Source organism: Engystomops pustulosus, chromosome 7 (genome assembly GCF_040894005.1).
Source record: "Engystomops pustulosus chromosome 7, aEngPut4.maternal, whole genome shotgun sequence".
In the NCBI taxonomy this organism is placed as follows: domain Eukaryota; kingdom Metazoa; phylum Chordata; class Amphibia; order Anura; family Leptodactylidae; genus Engystomops; species Engystomops pustulosus.
The window spans coordinates 57,631,628-57,653,487 of NC_092417.1; the positions used below are offsets into that span (position 1 = coordinate 57,631,628).

Consider the following 21,860-nt stretch of genomic DNA (forward strand, 5'->3'; position numbering starts at 1 on the left):
AATAATATAGAAGAACATAATACACTACAATATAAGCAAGTGTAGTCTGATACGGTTTGGTCTGGTATAATGTGATATTATATTATATAGATTATGCTATGATAGTCTATGATATGATGTTGATATTGAACTGTGGGATATCATTTGGAATTAGGATGACGTAGTGTGGTTTTAATGGTATGATATGTGATAAGGAATGGTAAAGTGTAGCATATCGCTATGTAATACTTAATTTGGCATAATATTTAATATTATATACCATACCGTTAATATTATGTTAGACACACCCAGTCGCTCATCGAAGAAGCTGATTGAAAAGCTCAACTCCCTGTTATTCTTTCTTACATGTGCAACTAGTCCATTATCCCCTCACCCCAAAAAGGTTGACCCTTACACTAAAAAAGTGATCCTCATATTACAACACCCCCAAATGCAGCAAAGCAAGACAACAAGCAGTGACAATCTGCACCAGCAGGGACTGAAACTACAGATGTCTCTATAGACCAAGGTACTGAAGCAGGGAAGACACCTGCAAAGCACAACTCGCCGCTTTTATTTTTTCTTAATTGTCGCGGTCACATGTGTGGAACATTTCACATTTATCTGTAACAGTTTATGAAATAAAAAAAAAGAAGAAATAAAATATTGACTAAAAGTGAAGTGTGGAATGTAGAAGATATGGAGGGTCAGGTGCGGACATTATTTTGTATGTATTTAAGATGAAGTGAAGCGATGCAGGCGACAGAATCACAGGTTCCTAGTTCCACTTTCTACTTCATCATGTGTGACTGCTCGGGTAACGCGCAGGCTTGGATGTAATAATTAAAAAAAATGAATGTTTCTTTGCAGACGACAATATTGCAAGTGTTTCTGAGCTTCTCGAATGGATTTGAATGCACCATCTACAATTAAGCAGTTTAACCTCTTGCAGGATGAGGATGTAAGGATGTCCTTCGAGGAAGGGAATGGCAGCGCCTCATTGTCTATGTGCTATTCCATGATTACATGATGCATGTGACGCCGCTGCCGCCATATATGAGCGTTATCGTTGTATACATATTCATAGCTCCATCTGATCACTTGGATGGCATCGCTCACACTAGCTGTAGGCTCGGGGCGCACCATTAATTGTTATTTTACATGTATTTTGAATGGTTTAGCCTTGCCGCTTCCTCAGATGGTAAGGACAGATGTTGCCGGGGCTGGCGACGTCCTTTTGGTTTCGTGTCATAAATTAGGTAAAGCAAATATTAATATAAAGGGATAGGAATACAAAGAGTGCGGATTACTGCTACTGTATGGGGAACACAATCATGTGGAACCCGCCTCGCACATGGGAGGATGAAGCAAAGCACCTCATTACTTGGGGAAAGAATTTAGGAATGGAGGCGGATTAACCCTTTAACTGCAGATGACATATACATGGATATTTGGATAATATACGCGCACATGACTCGCCTTCTAGCATCACTCCTACTCAGCTCCTAGATTGTGAGCTCTCACGAGTAGTGTTCTTGAGGTACACTCACCCTGTTGAAGGAATCTGAGGCCACTTTGTAAAGGATTGTATGTACAGAAAAGATTGACTCACATGTGATTAACTGAAAGGATGGGTTTATTAAGTAACTTGTTCTCTAATGCATCAGTAGACAGATGCCTTAATTGTTATATAGAAATAGATAAAGTATTTATAGGAGAATGGTAGATAGATATTAGATAAATAGATAAATTGATAGGAGAGAGATATATATTAGAGTAAATAGATAGACAGATAGATAGATAGATAGATAGATAGACAGACAGATAGATAGATAGATAGATAGATAGATAGATAGATAGATAGATAGATAGATAGATAGATAATAGGTAATTATGAGATATGTAGATAGATATTAGCTAGATATAAGATGGATAGATAGATAGATAGATAGATAGATAGATAGATAGATAGATAGAAAGATAGATAATAGATAGATTAGACAGTTAACAGAGATAATAGACAGATAATAAGAAAGAGATAGAAATGGATCAATAAGTACTATAGATACCTTATCAGATAGATAGATGGATAGATAGAAAGATAGATAGATAAGTATAAATAAAATATGAATAAGTATCATATAAAATATGAATGGTGACAGCTACTGTGTATTCACAGTAATTAACTCTTCATTTGTTTCCATAAAGTGCCCTGTAGTTTGGAGTAAGTTATATGCCATATACATTATATTGGCTGTGCAGTATATGGACTGTAAAATAAATAGATACCAGTGTGACAGCTCTTCTTTCCCATCTGTTAACCCTTTTCTAGCTCTGGTGAATGATACAAGGGGTTAAGGCAGGCATGTAATAAGCAACATCTCTCCCTCTGTCATATCTTTCCTGCTCACGATTAACTCTTGCTTTCCCACAATCTTTACTTTACCCTTTTCTTTTCCTTCCACTAAAACCTTCTAAGTTTCTCTATTCCCATGAAGTGTTTGGCCCTAGCTGGTGTGGGTGCAGGCAGGGCAGGGGGTGACCTTTGCCCAGGGCATGTGCGGGTGCAGTGTGGGGCACACATAGGCAGTGCATGTGCTTCCTCTCCTCCTGTGTTGTGTGTATATTCCAGGCAGGGTACAATGTTAAAGAGCCACCACTAGTCGCCCCCAGTGCTCCTCAGTCTCTGGGTCTTTTTGTCTCTGGTGCAGATTAAACGTCACGTCCGTACTTGAACTTGAATTTTATCCCATTGTACAGAGGCAGCCCCAGCCATAGAGAGACAGAGAGCTCCCAGAGAACCAGGACTCCGCCATCTTCACCATGAAATAGTCCTCCCCCCAGTGCCAGCCAAGTGGAGCAGTGCAAAGTGCTGGCCAGTCAATTGCAGGGCAGTGCCAGGCTCACTGCTAGCAGCAGACATTCACTCACTCTCTGGTGGCAGCAGGGTCAGCTCCCTCTCTGGCATTCTGCTTTTCTTTTTCTTTTTTTGTTTTTGGGCAGTGATTATTATTTTATATTTTTTTATTTTATTTTTAATTTTTTTTTTTGTTTTTGCATTCATACATTTTTTTTTTCATTTATATATATATTTTTTGCATTGATGAGAGAAGTGCCATTGGAGTGGGCACAGGCATTTGGTAACTTGGAGGAGAAGTGCTGCTGCTTCCTGGCACAGAGGGGGCACCCAGGTCTCCTGCTCTGCTGAATGTTCTTTTTTAATTTTTAAAGAAGAAGAAGAAGCTCCAGGACGAGGAAGAAGGAGATCAGAGAGCAAGGAGGAGGAGGAGGAAGAAGAAGGTGCTGGGAGAGGAGGAAGGAGTCCCCCGGTTGTCTTGCAGATCTCCGGGCGATGCCACTGTAAATGCCACTGCAATGTCCCGTCGCAAGCAAGGGAACCCGCAGCACTTATTACAAAGGGAGATCATTCCACGTAAGTGTGGGCATGGGTAGGGGGCACCTCTCACTGCTGGGTGCTGGGAGGCTGCAGGGGATCTTGGAGGAAAAGTTTTGCACAGAGGGGAGAGAGCTGGAAGTTGGGAAAGTTGCAGGAGGACGCATGTGATTCCCGGTTTCTTTCTGACAGTGTGACATTCCATTCATTTTACCATGTATTGTGTCTGCACAACTGATCCAACGCACTGGCCTTTGTCCCGATCAGATTGATGCGATCACATGCGATCTATCATTATCGCAGAGCATGGAGAGGTTTGTTATGACTTGAAGCCCTTCTCCTCATTGGCAATAATTATTACTGTATCAGTACTGTAGTAGTATTATCTAGCCCAGATCATTTAATATAATGCAATTTATCATCAGTAGCTTGCAGTGTGTTAAGTACTTTGCACTGAGGGTTTATTATGACTTTTACTGTCACAGCCAATTTGCCTACATCACTTTATACAATGCAATTCAATCCAAGTGATTATTATTATCATTAGTTATAGAATACAGCACAGTGGCACTAAGTGCAACCGAGTGCAATCTATGAAGTGTGTTATTATATGATATTTGCAGTGCAGCCTGTGTTACAACATGACATGGGCACAACACAGCTTGTTATTGCATATAGTATTATAACCACATTTCATGGATGAGGGTCATTTAGTCCAGTTCTATAAGAGGAGTGAATAGTGTAGGAGACCAGATTGCAGAGACAACTTCATACAATGCAATCTATTACAATTGTTATTATAATAATAACAATTATGAAAATATCACTATTAGTCTTCCTGTGCAAACACTTGTAAAGATTACAATGCAAGATCAATATTACTATTATTAGTGCAGTGAGTATTAGAAGGTTGCACAACGCTGTAGACATGAATGTGCAGTAAAAGTTGGAGGGGTAAAGGGGGAGATCATGGGGAGGTAGGACCTGGGCAGGACAGGCTGGGGGAAAGCTAATGACAAACACATGGTTATAACAGAATTACAACTGCCTGGTTGTAAAATGGAAATGCAACCAAACTGGCAGCAGAGTCTGGGGAGGGAGAGGGGGGAGAGAGAGGAGGGGGTGCTGGATCAATTTATTAGAAAGGGAGGGAGACTTTGCACACTGGAGATGGGACAGGGATCTCTCTCCCAAGGAGCTAGAACCCACATGTCCTGGGCTGCCTCCATGGGGGTGTTGCAACATGACAAAATAAAGTGAATGGGCAGGAGAGGATAATGGGGCCCACGTTAGGAATGCAGATAAATGAGTGTCAGCTCTTGTGTTTTTATTTGCTATTAAAAGTTTAGACCTTGTTTCAAAGGCCATATCCAACCTATGCGTGTAGCAATTCTTCTACAAAAGGTATAAGATACCTGTAATAGTATAAATTGCCGCACTTTGTAATGTACGTCATGTCATTTTGCCAGTTACGAAAGCAGGGAGTTATTACAAACCCGGTTGTAATAAGCACATACGTACATAATAATAAAAATATCTGTGCGTGCCATAAATGTGCCCGTCACCTGAATCTATAGCATAGTGTGAAAATGTAAAATGAAGGCTGATCTAAAGCCAGGTTAGTGGTGGTACCCAACAGCTTGCACTCTAATCATGACAAGAGAAGTGCTATACAAGTAGATGACTTTATACCATGTCACATATATAAGTTTATGTGGTACTGTATAGTTTTGTTGTTGTGTCTTGTAATTTGTGTCGTGTTTTTGGTTATATTTCATAGAAATATTGAATATCAGGCGCTACCTGAAGTTTTTTACCAGTGTCTGTATATAACATGGTAGTTACATATATTTAACTTGGCTTTATACTGTATAGCTAGGAAATGGGGAAATCATATGTATATATAAGTGCTGTGTCGATAAGTATGAGTTACTAATAGACCTGACATGGATAGTTGTAGTGAATAAAGTGGACTATTGGGGTTATGTTCATACATGGGTAGTCTCATACGCAGGAAGTTGTACAAATTTAGGGTACATGTAGACAGGACCTTACAAATAGACAAAATTGTGTTCATACCTAGGATGCATGGGGACATAATCGATTTCATACTGAGACTATGTTAATACATGGGGCAACATTCTGTTCCTACAAGGGGCATATGGGGACAAACATGTGTTCAGCCATGGGGACACAACTTTATTTGTACACAGGGATAGGATTATGTCATACATGTGCACACATGAGGGTATTCATACATGTGCATGGGGCAATGTTTATGCATGTGCTAATACGCATGAGAGTATGCATACATGTGCATGTGTGCTAATATGCATGAGGATATTCATAGTTGTACATGGGACTATGCTTATACATGTGCTAATACGCATAATAGTATGCATACACGTACATGGGACTATGTTTATACATGTGCTAATACGCATAATAGCATGCATACATGTGCATGGGACTATGTTTATACATGGGCTAATATGCATGAGGATATTCATACATGTGCATGGGACTATGTTTATACATGTGGTAATACGCGTAAGGATATTCATACATGTACATAGGGCTATGTTTATGCATGTGCTAATACACATGAGGGTATTCATACATGTACATGGGACTATGTTTATACATGTGCTAATACACATGAGGATATTCATACATGTACATGGGACTATGTTTATACATGTGCTAATACACATGAGGATATTCATACATGTGTATGGGACTATGTTTATACATGTGCTAATATGCATGAGGATATTCATATTTATTGATAGATGTACAGTATATCTACACCTGAGACACATGAGGTCAAGGATATGTTCATAACTGGTGTTTCTACATGTGCACAGGAATGGGGTCATACGTGGGCAGATGACTGACCCTTTATTGGTAGCATTGTGTTCATACATCAGGTTCATGGGCTCGGGATTGTTTTCATATACAGGGTTAGGATTATGTCCATACATGGTGTACATATTGACAGGACTGTTCTTACCCAGGGTCAGGTTTGTATTCATACATGGGCAACATAGGGACAGGGATCTCTAGGCACAGAGCAAAGGAGGTGACTGGTGAAGGGAGACAGGAGCCCAGGGCTCAGCTCATTTTCCCGCCCCCTGCTCGGGCTTCACAAGCGGCTGCATCGTCTCCCTTTCATCCCGGCCCATCTTCCCTCTAAAATATGAAAGTGTAAAGACTCCTATGATCCCTGCCTTCTCTTACCCCCATCCCTGCAGTGTCTGCTGAATGCCAGTGTCCAGGGGAATGAAGAGAGGGGAGAGCCGGGGAAGGCAGAATATTTATGGTAGATTTTAACAAATTTAAATAAATAAATATATATAGGGATATATAAGGGACTCTCTCCCCTCCCCTGGTTTGCAGGGGAGAGCTGCCTGCTCTGCTACCATTTCCTTCTCTCCCTGTACCATAATTCTTCCCGTCGTATTTGGATTATATTTTTTACATTGCTATTTTTTGGAAGGAAAAAGGCGAGAGATGGGACTGTGGATGCCAAAGGAGAAATATCTCCTCTGTGGTGCGTTCTGCACCTCTTACACTTGGTGTAGAGATCTGCTCAATTATTTTTGGGGGCAATATTTAGAGAGCAGGTGGTCCATAAATTGTCAAATTTGTATTATTTAATTTCTTTTGCATGATCTCGGTAGCACCTTATGTATATTTAAATTTAGGATCTTTGGATTTATCATACATGGAAGCTTTGATTACAGAGGCCTATTATTTTTGCTTTTTGGGGTGGGGGTGACATCATTGAACCCCAAATTGTATCTGGGATGCAGGAGGACGTGAATCCGGTAGGTATATTTTTGCTGTTTACATCTCCGTGATCTTAGGACTATTGATCAGTGATCCAGAAATGACATCATTGGAGGCATTTGAATATTCATGAAGTGCGTTGGCAGCCGGTGTAACCCCTTCTTTGCCATAGTCATTTATGGTGCACCCTGTCACACTCTAGTGCATATAGGTTAATGATTTCTGGTCTCATTTACAAAATCATGAATTATGCAAAAATCCTTTGAAAACCCATAGCGATTTTTGTTTTTGGATGTTCTCAATATCAAAATATACTTTATCAGGTCTTCCAGATTCTTTATGATAGATGTTATGGTACTTGACCAATGCATTTTAACAAGTCTGGTTTGCATTTCTGTCATATACAAGTGCCAGTTTATCATTGGCACTGTAGTTTACTATAGTCATGCATGTTGATTTTTTTCAATGCTGCAATGCAAATTTGGAAATGGGAAAGTACAGTAGTTAACCAGGGATGGGGTATCCCCCCTCCCCCCCTCCGGGGATTAGCAAATTATGCAAATAAAAAAAAATTACAATGGGAGTTGCATACCCAACGTGGAGTTCTAATTGAAAAGAGAACGTGTTAGGGTTTGTGATAGATTTGCAAGTTACTGAGACATTTAAAGGGACCTGCTAGGTTGCTTATAATGAGCCGTAGTATATTGATTATATACCGCGTACACTGCTGCCTGGCCTCCTTATTGTATTCTGCTGTGGATTAGCTTGACATCTCCTGAATAAACAAGACAGCATTACTTACTGGCTTGAGACCTGAAAACAAGTGATCCCAAGCAGCATGCGGCCCTTCTGGTGCAGACCGAACTGGCTGAGCTACAAATGATATATAAAAGCCTGATATGTAATAAGAAAAAAAAAACTGTAAGGGTGAGCGAGGGAAAGCGTCCATGTTGTAGCATGAAAATACCTGCAGATGTGGTGGAGAGAGAGTAGTCAAACCAGTTTTTATTGTTTATTGTGTAAAAGCCCTCTGGTTTGTGTTATATAGGAATCTGGTGACTGGGAGAGCGAGGCTTCTGCATCAGATAGCTATCACCTTATAGACTTGAGGTGAATTTGCACACACAGAAAAACAGAAAGATCTTCCATCTGCGTGTAGTTGGGGATTGTGATTGTCGTTCTGTTTTAAAGCAAACCACAGGGTGAATGGTGACCTATCTGCAATAATCGCTGAGGAGGGATTTTACTGATACTCAGGCCTGTAGTCCTATAGATCGGCATGGCTGATAACACTGCACTGATGAGAAAACTTTCACAGTTTAACCTGCACACATTTTTATTATCATTTATAATCATTTAGTGCAAATTATACTATAATATATAGATGTTTGTCTATGTATGTCTCTCCTTGTATATGTGTGTTTGCATGTGCATAATACAAGTATTATCATCCATTTCTGTATGTGTTTGATTATATATATATTCATGTACTAGCTGTAACTCCCGCGTTGCCCGGGATAGTAAATAACTGCTCTAGCTACAACAAAATAGAGTGGGTTAACAAAAAATATTTTATATGTATCTTTAGACTGTCTCAGACTGCCTCTTTCAGTGACTGTCTGTCGATGGCAGTCTCTTTTTAGTATCTATCTATCTATCTATCTATCTATCTATCTATCTATCTATCTATCTATCGACCTACAAACATTTTTGATTTCCAATGTAACTACCTTATATCTGTCTATCTAACACGTACCGATCTGCATACACATATATTATTTTATCACATTTCGGATACAGCAGACACATTAAATAATTGTGCCCGCTACCTGTGGATTACCTTTCCACAGCAATTAAAGGGCATCGTCCTCTTTTCATTTCTTCCCTTTTTAATATATAAGGACACTTCAAGTGTTCTAGAGTATAAATGACATAATCTCAACCTTAAGATTTCATCAGCAGTGGGTGAAAAGATGGCACATTTTCCCATGAGATGACAGGCAGCAGGCGTCGCACTATATGGTTTGCATCATAGAACTCATGGAAATATCATATATGCTTACAGTGAAGAATATCATTTTGGTAAGACTATATAACAGCCCTTCGAAGCAGATTATAAAGACCGCTAACCCCTTCACTGCCAACAGGTAGCGTAGCACAGGAAAACGATTGTGGTTGGGCGTCTCTTGCAGTGCAGGAAGGAACCTCACTTGTATGCACTAAATTTCTATACACAGATTAAGATTTTACATGTGAGCGCTCTGGTCGCTCCCTCTTTTAAGAGTCACATCACCAGGCCTCGTGCAAAATATTGTTCCCCACTGAAACATCCTTTAAAAATTCTAGATGTTTTTAAAATAACATTTATGTTAAAAAATGATTTCACTTTTTATTAAATTTTTCCATAATATCAGTTTGCAAACACGTAAAGGTGTGGTGTTACACTACATCACTTTATGGAGTCTTAGGCACAGCTTATGAATCAGTCCTGCTTTGCAGAACTTGTGTAACTAGTATGTATGTGCCAGGTGCCATCTTATTATGTGATGTATTATGTGATGTAGATGGGGATCTTAAGGATAACAATAAGGTTTTAATACATCTCAGTAAGGATATATACTTTATAAGGAGCAGGACTTCTTACAATGTCTTGCTGTCAGTGTGTTCAGATGTGCAGCATTAACCTAAGTAATGCATATTGATTTTGCATATAGAATATTATATGTGTATATATATATATATATATATATATGTATATATATATATATATATATATATATATATATTCATATATAAACTTTGCTTGACTGCTTGCATTTGTTTTTAAGCTGCACATTTCATCGGTGCCCTAAAGGCAGATAAGTGACAGACTCTGGCTACTAGGGGGAGCTCCGAGCCTGCAGGATTGTGAGCTGCTGGTTGCAATTCCTTCATAGTATTTTAACTGTGAAATGTTGAAATCAACATACAAGTCTGTTTACCGCTGCAACATCTGAGGCACAAAGAGAACATTTATTTATGCAAATCCGACCTGTTCTTTTGATGCGTTTGTCCGTCCCTAATAACTGCGTCCAGTCCACTCGCCTTCTCTTGTCACGGACCTGCTGTCGGGGGTGTTAAAGTTTATAACTATGTCTTAATTAGCTTATGGAAGATACTTTGTAAAGATCTCCGCATGAAATTTCTTAGATAGAGCTGCAGTTTGTTTGTTTTTTTTGTTTATTAATTTTTTTACATTTGTTAAAATTTTTTTGCATAATTAAAAAAAATATATGTATTTATTTTTAAATGAACTTTACAGAATTGAGTCAGGTCGAACTTCACTATAGCTGATGCACCTATGCACCCATCGTTTGTTGCCTTTATTGAATTTTATGATAAGCCAATAGATAACTTGGTGTCTTGTGAGTGGTTGCAAGATGCTTTAGCCTACTACACTGAGATGTAAACTACTTCCTATAGGCAGATAAAGAATGTGCAGCACGGTCCCATGCATTGATCCTTGCATCCTTCAATACATTGATTTTAGGGTACCTAGAAGAAAGAGGTACTATAGGGGATCAGGCTATGCAAGGAATGCAAGCTTTTCAGCTAATCTGCAAGAGAAATAAATTAGGTCAGACAAAAGACCATTGCTGTCAAAAGAGGCTTCAGTCTTAAATATAGGGTAGCAGAAACCTATCTGATTAGTCTTGTGCTTTACTGCATATTTCAGCATTGTACATAAGGAAACATCTTTTCACTATCCCTTAAAATTTTAGGGGTGGGAGCGGAGGGGGGGGGGTTCGTTTCCGACACACAGCGAGCATATTGCATGTGGTAATTTAACTCATCACACTTAATTCCGCAGTGTATAGTCTGTATGGAGCGACTACATAAAATAAAATAAAAAATTAACTCCATCTTTCCTTCCGTTTTGTTTTTGAGAAAACCTGAGTACACTGCCTGACCAAGGAGTAATTAAATAACGGGAGTTGTTCCCTATTGAAGCTCACTTAGTAGATCTTAAATAAGTAGTTACCAACTTGAAATGCTTTGAGTTACATTTGGTAATTAAAAAAAAAACAACTATTTTTTTTTTTCAAAAATGTTATTAAAATATGCATATTCCACCCCTGCCTTGTGATAAAAGAATTAGATAGGAAACGTTGTCTGGTTATAGTATTTTTTTTCTTTATAAATTACAAGCGGAATCCAAGTGTCTTTTCAAATTTGCATTGCTCCCCCACCTCTTGCATATTTATAGGTTCAATAAAGTATATTTATATTTTCAATAAACCTTAGATGTGTGTTCCAGCAACTGGTCACAAACTGTGTGAGAGAGGGAGCCCTTTAAAATATATCACACTAAATTACAAGCTTTCAGCACCGCTACATCTCCAGATATTACTTTCCTTTGAAACAGCAAAAAAAGATAAATGAAAAAACCCCCCACATTTTTATATTTAAAAAATGAATAAATAAAAGAAAAAAAGGTAAAAGATGAAAATGCAAGTGCATGAATTGATACAACAATAAGACAGATTTTCTTACGCTGATTGTTTTCCTTTATGACCTCGCGTAACTTGTCTGTATAGTTCTAGGTCAATAACCTATTAATGGAAAAGAGTAACTGTAAATGCTAAAATTTGGTCGAAAATATATAGGGAGGTATGTAGTTTAGCCTTTGTTACTTCGGCTGTCATCAATTTTTTTCTCATCAATTTTCTCCGTCATCATCATTTTTTAAAAATACGCATTATATTAATACATTATTTTAATATAATGATTGGAATATGTTTTTGTTTTGTCTTTGCTTATCTATATTCACGATAATACATGATAAGACACAGTGATAGTATTAAGCCCCATACTACTTTAAACAATGCATCTTATGTTTCAGCTCCGTTCTGGGCTTGAATACCAGTTTAGCTCAAATGACATTTTTGTTCTCAGGTATTTTAATTTGCATTTGTTATTTGGCTGCTTAACATTGTAACATCTTGTATTGATTTTTTTTTCCTAGAGCTTTGCAAAAAAATCACAGTAATTGTCTAAACTGAATTTTTAGAATAAAAGTAGAGAATGAGTATAATTCTGCTTTATACGATTGAATATTCCCGATTTGTTATGCTTTTTTATCATATTTTATTAATTGGTTAATAGGCATGCGGTATGTTACTCAGTGTCTGTGACAGGTACTTCAAAGCCTGATATGGTCAAGAATCTCATTTTTCAAGCAGAACGCTGTAAAATGACATCTTTTAACTATGTCAACTGTATTCTTGATTTAGATTCTACAATTGCAATATTTTCCCAAAATAGACTTAAGGCGTATCAGTTATCGTTCAAGCGTTTGTGAGCATCTTGAGCCTATAAAACAGTTTTACCTCAGTGCACTTGGATCCAGCAGCATGTACAGTATCTGGGGAATATGACTGATCTATTTTTAGATTACATACAGGTATAGGGAAGCTAAGTTTACCAGGTGTAGCAAGGCTGAGTTTGTCATTTGACACATCACATTCTCTATGATTATACCTGTAGACCCGAGGGCTTCCTAGTTATCCCACCTATTTTTTAAGTTTTTATTTTTAAGGCCTGGCGATAAGGCTACATATCACTAGAAAGCTACAAACACTATGGCTGCAGGAGAATAGTTCATGATATTATTCTAAGAGTCAGAATTAATATGATAGGAAAAAGCCTATGTAACCCTAAGTTGACAAGTTGATATAGAGATGTGGGAAATATTGCAGGAAATATTTGTGGGTACGTGAATATTCTCACTGTCAACTCAGCTACTAAGTGGGTCACCGAAATACAAGGTATCAGTACGAAATATGTTTGTAGAGTTAGTAGTGATGGTGAGAGGACGCTACGGGGGCAACAATGGGGTACATTTTTCACTTGCGAAAGCTTAAAGGGCGGGTTGCACTGAATTTGGTGCCATAGCTGGATTGGTAGGTTTTTTTAAACTGAACTGTAATTGATAAATGACCTACATCGATATAATTCAAGAGACGTAAGCAGCTTTGTAGAATTTGGCTCCAGTATAAGAAGACGTAGCTGAGCTGAATTAGAAAAATGTGGATAATGCTGTAATATTTATGCGCCGCGTATAGCTTTTGAGTTTCGTTCATTCAGTAGGTTTGTACCTGCAATCCAATGTAAAACCACAGGCCATGATGGAATGAGCTGTACCATACGACATACTCATTATGTAGGAGTACTGCTCTTCTCTAGATCAGCCTATTAGCAAAACTTTTACAATGCCCATTAAACAGTCAAAACACTCGACTGATTGGTTGCCAGAATGGCGCCAAATTTATCACCTGAATGCTGTACGTTTTCAGGATTACATAAACTTTCAGGTTCTCAGGACTGCATAAATTTGCATGTAGATAGTGTTATTATGCTATCTGTTATGATTGATATATATATATATATATATATATATATATATATATATATATATTACCCAGGGTTGTTTGTGACCCTAAAGACATTTACTACTCAATTCTTAGTAAGTATAATTCATTGAGTTAGTCTATTGAGCTGTGTTTTGACCAGTATGGCTGCCAGTATAGTCCCTTCCAAGGGTCATAAGTCAGTTTAATGGCAGCTCTGTGTAGGGATTATAGCCTCTATATGGTAGTGTTATTAAGCGATAATGGCAGACTGATCCAGTACGTCATCCAGCTTTCCTCAAACCAGATCTAACTAAGGAGCAGTTGATGTCTTTATATGATGATAATGAGTCTATAAAGTCCTGTTATATTATATGATGTATTCCTTGTATTCGCCATGATCCTAATATTCAAACACCATGGTAACCAGACTTGTGAAGCGCCCTGTCTGCCTTGTGTAAGAATATGACAAATATTAGGAACATGGGAGATACCAGTAATCCATATTTTCATTTTTTTGACAGTTTAGTGAAGAAGACGCTGGGTAGAAGTAACCTACAGCGCACAACTGAGTAAACAAAACCCTATTTCCAGAAAAAAAAAATTTGTGGCGAAGCTCCGTCCTGCCTATTATCACTAGCAGCTGGTTAGGCATCCTGTCAAAAAACGGAAAAAAAAAATTCATTTAATTTTCGTAATATAAGCCTCCCCAGTCTAAGCGGTAATATTTGTTTAGACTAAAAGAGTGAGGACATTTCATGCAAACGTTGTGTTCTCACTCGAGTTACATGAAAAAAAAGGGAAAAAAAATCATCTGCCACAATTTCGACTTTTCCTTTGCAATTAATTACAACCCTGAGTAATCGCGCAAGTGATAAACAGACTGTTTGTTGTCTGCTACAATACAAGTTACATTTTGGAGAGGATGGGTCTCTGGTTGACATCATAAAAACCGATGCTTTGGAAATTTTATTTAGTTTTTTTTCCTTTTTTTTACATTTTTTATGCAGTGAAAAAACATGTTTGATGTAAAAATTCTGTCCGAATAAACGGATACAGGTATGATCTCAAGTGATATGTACTGCCAAGGGCATGCTGTATCTCTTATGATGGAGGGGGAGGGGGTGTTACAGGAATCAGCAGCTATTAGGAGAATATCTATCTGTTTTTAGACTTGTTTATGCCATTGATAGCTTTAACACAAATGTCCTCAGGCACTCTTTATGGGGAAAAACGTTGTCTGCTACAGTGGATCAGTATATGGACAAGTGCAATTATCTCCTGGTAGGTTAACACTCGGTGGCTGCACATAGACTGTCTGAAGCTGTCAGGAATTTTAGGCTGTAAAATGTAAGGTGTCTCATATTAAGGCCAGTTTCACATAGCAGTATTCTTTGTATTTTCATATATTTGTATTCTTTGTATTTTGGCATCAGTATTTGTAAGCCAAAAACATTGTAAAAACTTTGCAGGATACTTGTTTTTATTGTAGGATCTACTTTTGGTTTTGGTTTACAAATACTGATGCCAAATACTGACCAAAATACTGCTGGGTAAGAATGGCCTAAGATTATACATTTAGTGGTTCTCATGGCCACCAAGCTTTCCCATATAATATAGAATATTCGATATATGAATATCAAAAATACTAGGAGAAACAATGTTCTTTCAGATGATAAACAGCCATCAGAGAACATTACACTCTATTGCCTTTTTCTTATTTTATGGAAAAAATGAGTGCAGAAAAATGTTCCTGTTGTATGTGATGGAATGAATCATAAAGCCCGATGAAACGCACTTCAAATTAGAAAATCAGTTTAGTTTCAGATTCTCATGATTTCTCTTGTCCTTCGTTACAGCCGAAGAGCACCATGTCGAAACGGTAATCACAGATGAAGATGACGGTCTCCCCATCCCAGAGTCGGGGAGCATCAGCCTGTCCGGTAGCGGAAGTGATCCAGACTTGTTAACATGTGGACAGTGTCAAATGAACTTCCCGCTGGGAGACATCTTGGTTTTTATAGAGCACAAGAAAAAACAGTGCGGAGGTCCGAGCGGAGGCTGCTATGAAAAGAGTCTGGATAAAAGTAGTCCTCCGCCCCCATCTCGCTCCGAGCTCAGGAAAGTGGCAGAGCCGGTGGAAATCGGTATCCAAGTCACGCCCGATGAGGAAGACCGTCTTCTCACACCTACAAAAGGAATTTGCCCGAAGCAGGAGAATATTGCAGGTATGTGCCCTTTTTTCTATTACTCTGAGGTGTCCACCTTGTCCACAAAAAAGGTTCAGTTTGTACAAGACAAGGGCTAGTTAGTGTTTAAGGGTTTGTAGATACACATCCAACACTTGGCTCCAGATTTGGTCAAATTTTTTAGAATCTTTGCCAAATCTTGAGGTAGTTTGTTCTAGTTTTATCAGATCTTAAAGACACAATTCATCATCCTTTTCATTGAGTCATTTGCAGCTTAATACATAGGACGCTAAATCCATTCTGAGATTTAGTTTGTTATGTAATGATGGCCCAATGGTACATTTTTGTTTATGTGTACATAAACACATCCTATACTACCCACAAGTTAAAGAAGACTTGTCACCTCATCTACATAATGTATTTGATAAAAAAATACTTGTATTTTCATTAACATATCAATTCTTCAAACTTTACATTGTCTGCTCCACTGTTATTCCTCCTGTAAATCTTTGAATACATTACCAATTCTCATTGTCAATGAGTGTGTCCTCACACAGTCTGACTTCATCCAGGCACACTCTATTGACAATGGGAATGATTATAGTAATCTATTGCCTGATGGTATAACAGAAGAACGAAACAATATACATCTCTGAGGAAAGATGCACCAGAATTGTTATCATATGGAAAATATGGAAAGTGTTTACTAAAGAAAGATGAGTCAAGGTTGACATGGCCTCTATAGCACCAAGCAGGAGATTTAAGAAGTCCTGTGTATAGTTACACCCCCTCCAATCAGGTGTTCTGTATAGGGTATAGCACATAGATCCATATAGGTGAGTATATACATCTATAGACATTGGAGTATGTACCCAATTATATGGGAAGGCTTCACGTAGACATGTCAGAGCACCCCCTGCTTCTCTGAGCAGCCCTAAAATCATCACTCAAGGATTGGATTATTAAGCTTGTCATTGAATCCATATTTAAGCTGCGCATTGAGACTAAAGGGGCAGTGTATAGCACACGTCTCCATGTCTGTGGTCTAGCCGGTGGCACTGACCTCTTCTCTTCTCGGTAGTTATATATAATAAGCAGCCGTTTAATCATCAGATGAAAGCGTCAGTATCTCAGCTCCTATCATGTGAAGGCGCAGCTTTCATCTGCCTGGCACGGAGACTCTCACTACCTTATGAGTCTGAAGTTGCATTGATTTGCATGTTAGAAGTCAGAGGATTAGCACTAATCCTAAACCTATTTATACTGAAGTCTGTGTGAAGGAGAGTTCCTTTTTAACGTTTTCCTAGAATGCAAAACTTGTCATCTTCTCCTCCTCGTTGTAAGAGTCGATTAACCAAAGGTAATTGAGAAACCCTTGCCCTAAATATATAAGGCGTCAAGTTGTAACTACAATTGATGCAAAGCTACAACCCTCAGCGTGTCCCAAGGGCCTTTGACATTGACCTCTCCTCCTCTCTCTCTGTAGAGTCTACAACTAGAGAGCCATTGGTTACTGACCACTGGTTCCCAGGGCACGATGAGACTTCACAGCAGAGAGACTGCTATGGCTGAACACCATTGATAACCTCTCTATACTTCAATATGAAAGGCATTCTGAGTGTTGTAGTTCCGAAACATATCAGGAGCCGCAGATTGCGCTTTGACTCTTCATCAAAACCTGGAAAGCCATAGGTTGCAGATGAGATGAGCGAATCTATACTTTGATTCAGTACGATTCTGGTGGCTTTCAGGCACCAAATCGTATCCTAATATTTTCTGATTCACTTCAGTCAAATCTTGTATATACACAATAATAACAGAAGTCCATCGATTTCAGAGAACCTTTGATGGTTTCCGCTATTGTCCCTTGTCGTTTAGTTTGTACAAAGTTAACAAAATGAGACAGGATCTTTTTTTATAAATAGGACTAGATTGATTAAAAACCATTTCTTGGACAATTAAAGCAATATCAGTTGGACTGGATAGGGCCAAAATATTTTTTGGAACATCAGTAAAGCAAACCTTTCATGATTCGCACATCTCTAGGTACAGACTACTACTCATAACCTCTGCTAATCCATAGCATGTTGCCAGTGTATCATGGGAGTTGTATAAGTAATGGAAAGCTAAAGGCTGCAAATTATTCTACCTTAGTAGCTCCAAATAAGTAGGGTAGCCAAATATTGTACAGCACTCCACTTATCGCCTTTTTTGTTTTTTTCTTTTCCCAGAAGGCCATGCTGTTAGTGGTAGTTGTAGAACACTAATACAACGACTTATAGTTCAATGCATTGGCAATGCTGGATTTTTTTCTACCCGTCTAGGGTTCTGGTAGAGAGCCTGGAGACGGAGGCCATAGCAGTGCTTGTCTATCAGGCCATATAGTGACAGTGACAGCCGAGCAGAGGGGACTGTTTCTCCCAGCATGCCTTTTACAGATTACTATTGTTAGGAAGCAGCCAGAACACAGTGTCAGATAATAGAAGTGTGTATTATTGAGCAGTATTACTAGTATTCTCATATGACAGATATTCTGATTTCCTCACGTTACTGTCTGCATTTCTTGGCTTCTCCCTCCCTCCTTGGAAGCAGAACCTGCGATGTGCTCACAACACTTTATTTTTTTTCCAAGAGGCTTTTTCTTTGTCAGGAGTTTTCTGGCAATGATTTGCTCACCAACTTTTAAAGCAATTATAGGTTAATCCCTAAAATAGTAGCAGAGACTTGCTGTGTCAGCGATTGGAAAAGTTTCTCCAAAATTTTTTTTTTATTGAAACTGGAAGAAAATTGCAGTTTTACTATGTTTTAAAAAATGTTAACAGGACGGGAGCATTAAGTACAAAATTTGAAAAATGTTGGGTCTAAATTGTTTGTGCTATATAATCACTATGAGCTAACAAATCCATCTCTGCTACATCTGTATATCTTAGGTTGGGTTTAATAGAAGAAAATTGAATATGTAGCAGATGTAAATTTTGGTGCATATCCTTGGACTACATTATTTGTTAATAGCGATAAATACAAAGTTATCCTATACAGTATTGAGATATGATGATAAAATGGCACAGAATTAGGTCTGCTACATTTGTATATTTTAGGCTAGGGTTAATGAAATGAGATATAGAAATCAGGTGTATATAGATGTAGCAGGCTAAGTCCAATGTTAACATTTGTATTACTAACAGTGTTACTATTACAGTAACTGTTACTACAGGTAGTCCCCGGGTTACATACAAGATAGGGTCTGTAGGTTTGTTCTTAAGTTGAGTTTGTATGTAAGTCGGAACTGTATATTTTATCATTCTAGTCCCAGCCAGAACTCTTTTGGTCTCTGTGACAGTTGGATTTTAAAAATGTTGGGTTGTCATAAGAATCAATATTAACACTAAATCTTCATTACAGACACATTTGATAACTGTTACAGCTGATTATTGTAGCCTAGGGCTAAAGCACAATAAATTACCAATATCCAGAGGTCCATTTGTAACTAGGGGTCGTATGTAAGTCGAGTGTTCTTAAGTAGGGGACCGCCTGTATATGGTTTCCCTAACGTTCTATGTAGAACATAGTTTGAAATGTGACTCATTTTTGCTAAATTTGTGCATTAGGTCCATGATATCGCAACATCTAATTGAAATATAGACAAACTGTTAACAGAGATTTCATTTCATTGTAATCAAGATGTAGGATATGTCTAGGCCCCAAGCTGAGAATTCAGATATAGTAGCATAAATTCCATTATTAAATAATTTGGGCCAAATATTTTTTTCTCTTGATCAGGCATGTTGGTATTTGTTCCTGCATCACAGGGGACACATACAGTCAAATTCTGATAATCCAGAAATTGCATACTAGAGGTAGTTTAAGTATGACAAATGGCTTATGGTGGATTCATGGAATCTTCTATACAAATTATCTGACCTTGCTGATTGTGTTGGGATGGAAATCTAGAAAGGGGCAGCATATCCTGGGCACCGGAGATAAATATTGCCACTGGCACATAGAAAGCCATTTGATTCCATTTTAATTATTTTGTTACAAATGGAGATTAGCAAAATCTGTGTATGGCCGCGATTGATTGTTGAATGGGATGGGCAGGATTATCCCTTTTTTTAGTCATGACAGCTAATTATCAGCACTGTCGTTAGCTAAATATGTTCCTGTTATTGCTGTATGCCATGATGGGCTTTAACCGTAACAAGGCAGCTCCCTGACACTCATCATATCTGCTTAGGAGTTTTAATAGACAAAATTCCAGGCATTTCCTTGGTTCAAAGAAGCCAGGCGGCCGCTTGCGTGTGTGTCAAGCTGGATGCTGTGAAGCTTGGCATGTGTAAGGTTTGCACGGGCCTCCACAGAAGAAGGCCTGCGGTGACACCTGATGTCGCTGCCTCTAAAGGGAAGCTGCACGGTAATTACAGGAAGGGCAGATCACCAAACATACAGGCATCAACATAAGAAAGAGACCTGGTAAAATGGGAGTTCAGGTCCCAAAGACTGCACTAATGGCACCAAAATCAGGCCAAAATGGGATTAAAAAAGTCAAGAAAATAAAAGTGAAAAAAAAAATCAGTATCTCTGATGACATGTGAGGCCAAAGAGTCAAAAGTATATTGTATGTGTGCGGTCTGCTCAGTTTCATATCAATCCCTGTTATCATCCACAAGTTGAAAAGATACTGACTGTAGTATTTGTCATTGGGATATTAGATAAGGCAGTTCCTGGGTTACATTCAGTATAGATTCCGTAGGTTCTGTGTAACTCCAGACCTAGTATTTTTTTTCGTTTCCTGTGAAAATAGGATTTTCAACATTTTGGGCTGTCATGGGAACAAGATTTATCAATAAAGCTTCAGTGCAAACACCTTTAATAACTCCTATTTTGACCATTGCAGCCTGGGACCAAAGTTGAGTAATTTAGAGACCTTCACCAGATTATTGTAAAATGATATTACATAACATTTCATAACCAGCCATTTTTCTAAGGATCACTGTTACAAATGAATAAATTAATTAATAAATCTGACTGTATGTGTACAATAGACCATTACAGCTGATAATTTATCTTACAAAAAGTTGCTCTGGCTCATTGGAAAAGTTATAAAATAAGTCTAAACTTTGCAACAACTGGCTGATAACAGGGAGCAAAGGGTTAGATTCACCTGCAGAAGAAAATGGAGATAAATTAAAGATTTGGTTAAGTATCCATTTAAGTAAATCCATTTTTAGTTAAGTTTGTAACCTTCCTGGTCACTGTGTAAAGTCCTGCAGCCACCCACAAATAATGTTTTCCCCATAGCGCTAAAGACCTGACAGTTATGGTATATTTAGAGGAAGGTATGCGGTAGAGGCTGAAGGTGTGTCAGCGGTCGTCTGTCACGCTTTTACAGTTCAGTTCTATAGATTAGATAAGGGCCCCCAGGTCATGACAAGGCTGCATTCTTCACAAGAAAATAACACAGGCTAGATGGTCACTGTTCATCCATTCCCCCGCTACACTCACCAGGAAACATCTCACAAAATAAATGCAGTTTATACGCTCAGTTGCTCATGCTGGTATTTTTGTAGCTAGGTAATATAGTTATCGTCCAGAGCTCAAGGACAACACTAAAGTTCATACTGGCTTTTTTTTTCTACATTGGATAGCTGAAGGTATTTTTAGTTCTACCAACACCCTGTAATATCTAATATGACACATATATTAGTTTATGTTTATTGAATTTCTTTATGATTTTTTTTTTTCATTTTTAAATTTGTGAATTGGTAGTTTAAGTTAGAGACCTCCTATGAGTAAGTTCATGGCAGGACCAGCTATGGGTAAAGATAAAGGGAATGACCTGCTGTCGACACAGGACAAGAGTTTGGTGGTGTCAAGCAGCTGCTGAAAGGAGGCCTAATTTCTACCCTTGTTATAATAGGTTCACATATAGAGATTTGCAATGTTCCCTGTATGGATGAGTGGGCCATGTGTGAATAAGTGATAGGGACCACTACCAATAAATTCATAGCATCACTATACTAGATGTCGGTATCCTTGTGTACCGACTATTACCTTGAAGATAGTTGTCATATGAGCTCTGCTCCTCAATGGGCAACTGGAGGTTGAGAAACATGGCTG

The 21,860-nt window shown here is 38.3% G+C and overlaps 1 protein-coding gene across 3 annotated transcripts in view; it reads left to right on the forward strand.

Annotated features, from left to right (window-relative positions):
* The first annotated feature begins 2,715 nt into the window (after nucleotides 1-2,715).
* BCL11B (BCL11 transcription factor B) overlaps nucleotides 2,716-21,860 on the forward strand; it is a 69,522-nt gene continuing 50,377 nt past the window's right edge. The window contains exons 1-2 of one of the 3 annotated variants that reach the window (XM_072116058.1): nucleotides 2,716-3,412; nucleotides 15,414-15,782. In XM_072116058.1, the coding sequence (XP_071972159.1) occupies nucleotides 3,355-3,412; nucleotides 15,414-15,782 (427 nt within the window). In that variant the 5' untranslated portion in view covers nucleotides 2,716-3,354. Of the gene's footprint in view, nucleotides 3,413-6,757; nucleotides 7,204-15,413; nucleotides 15,783-21,860 lie in introns of those variants that run through there. The other 2 variants (XM_072116057.1, XM_072116059.1) reach the window with 2 other exon arrangements.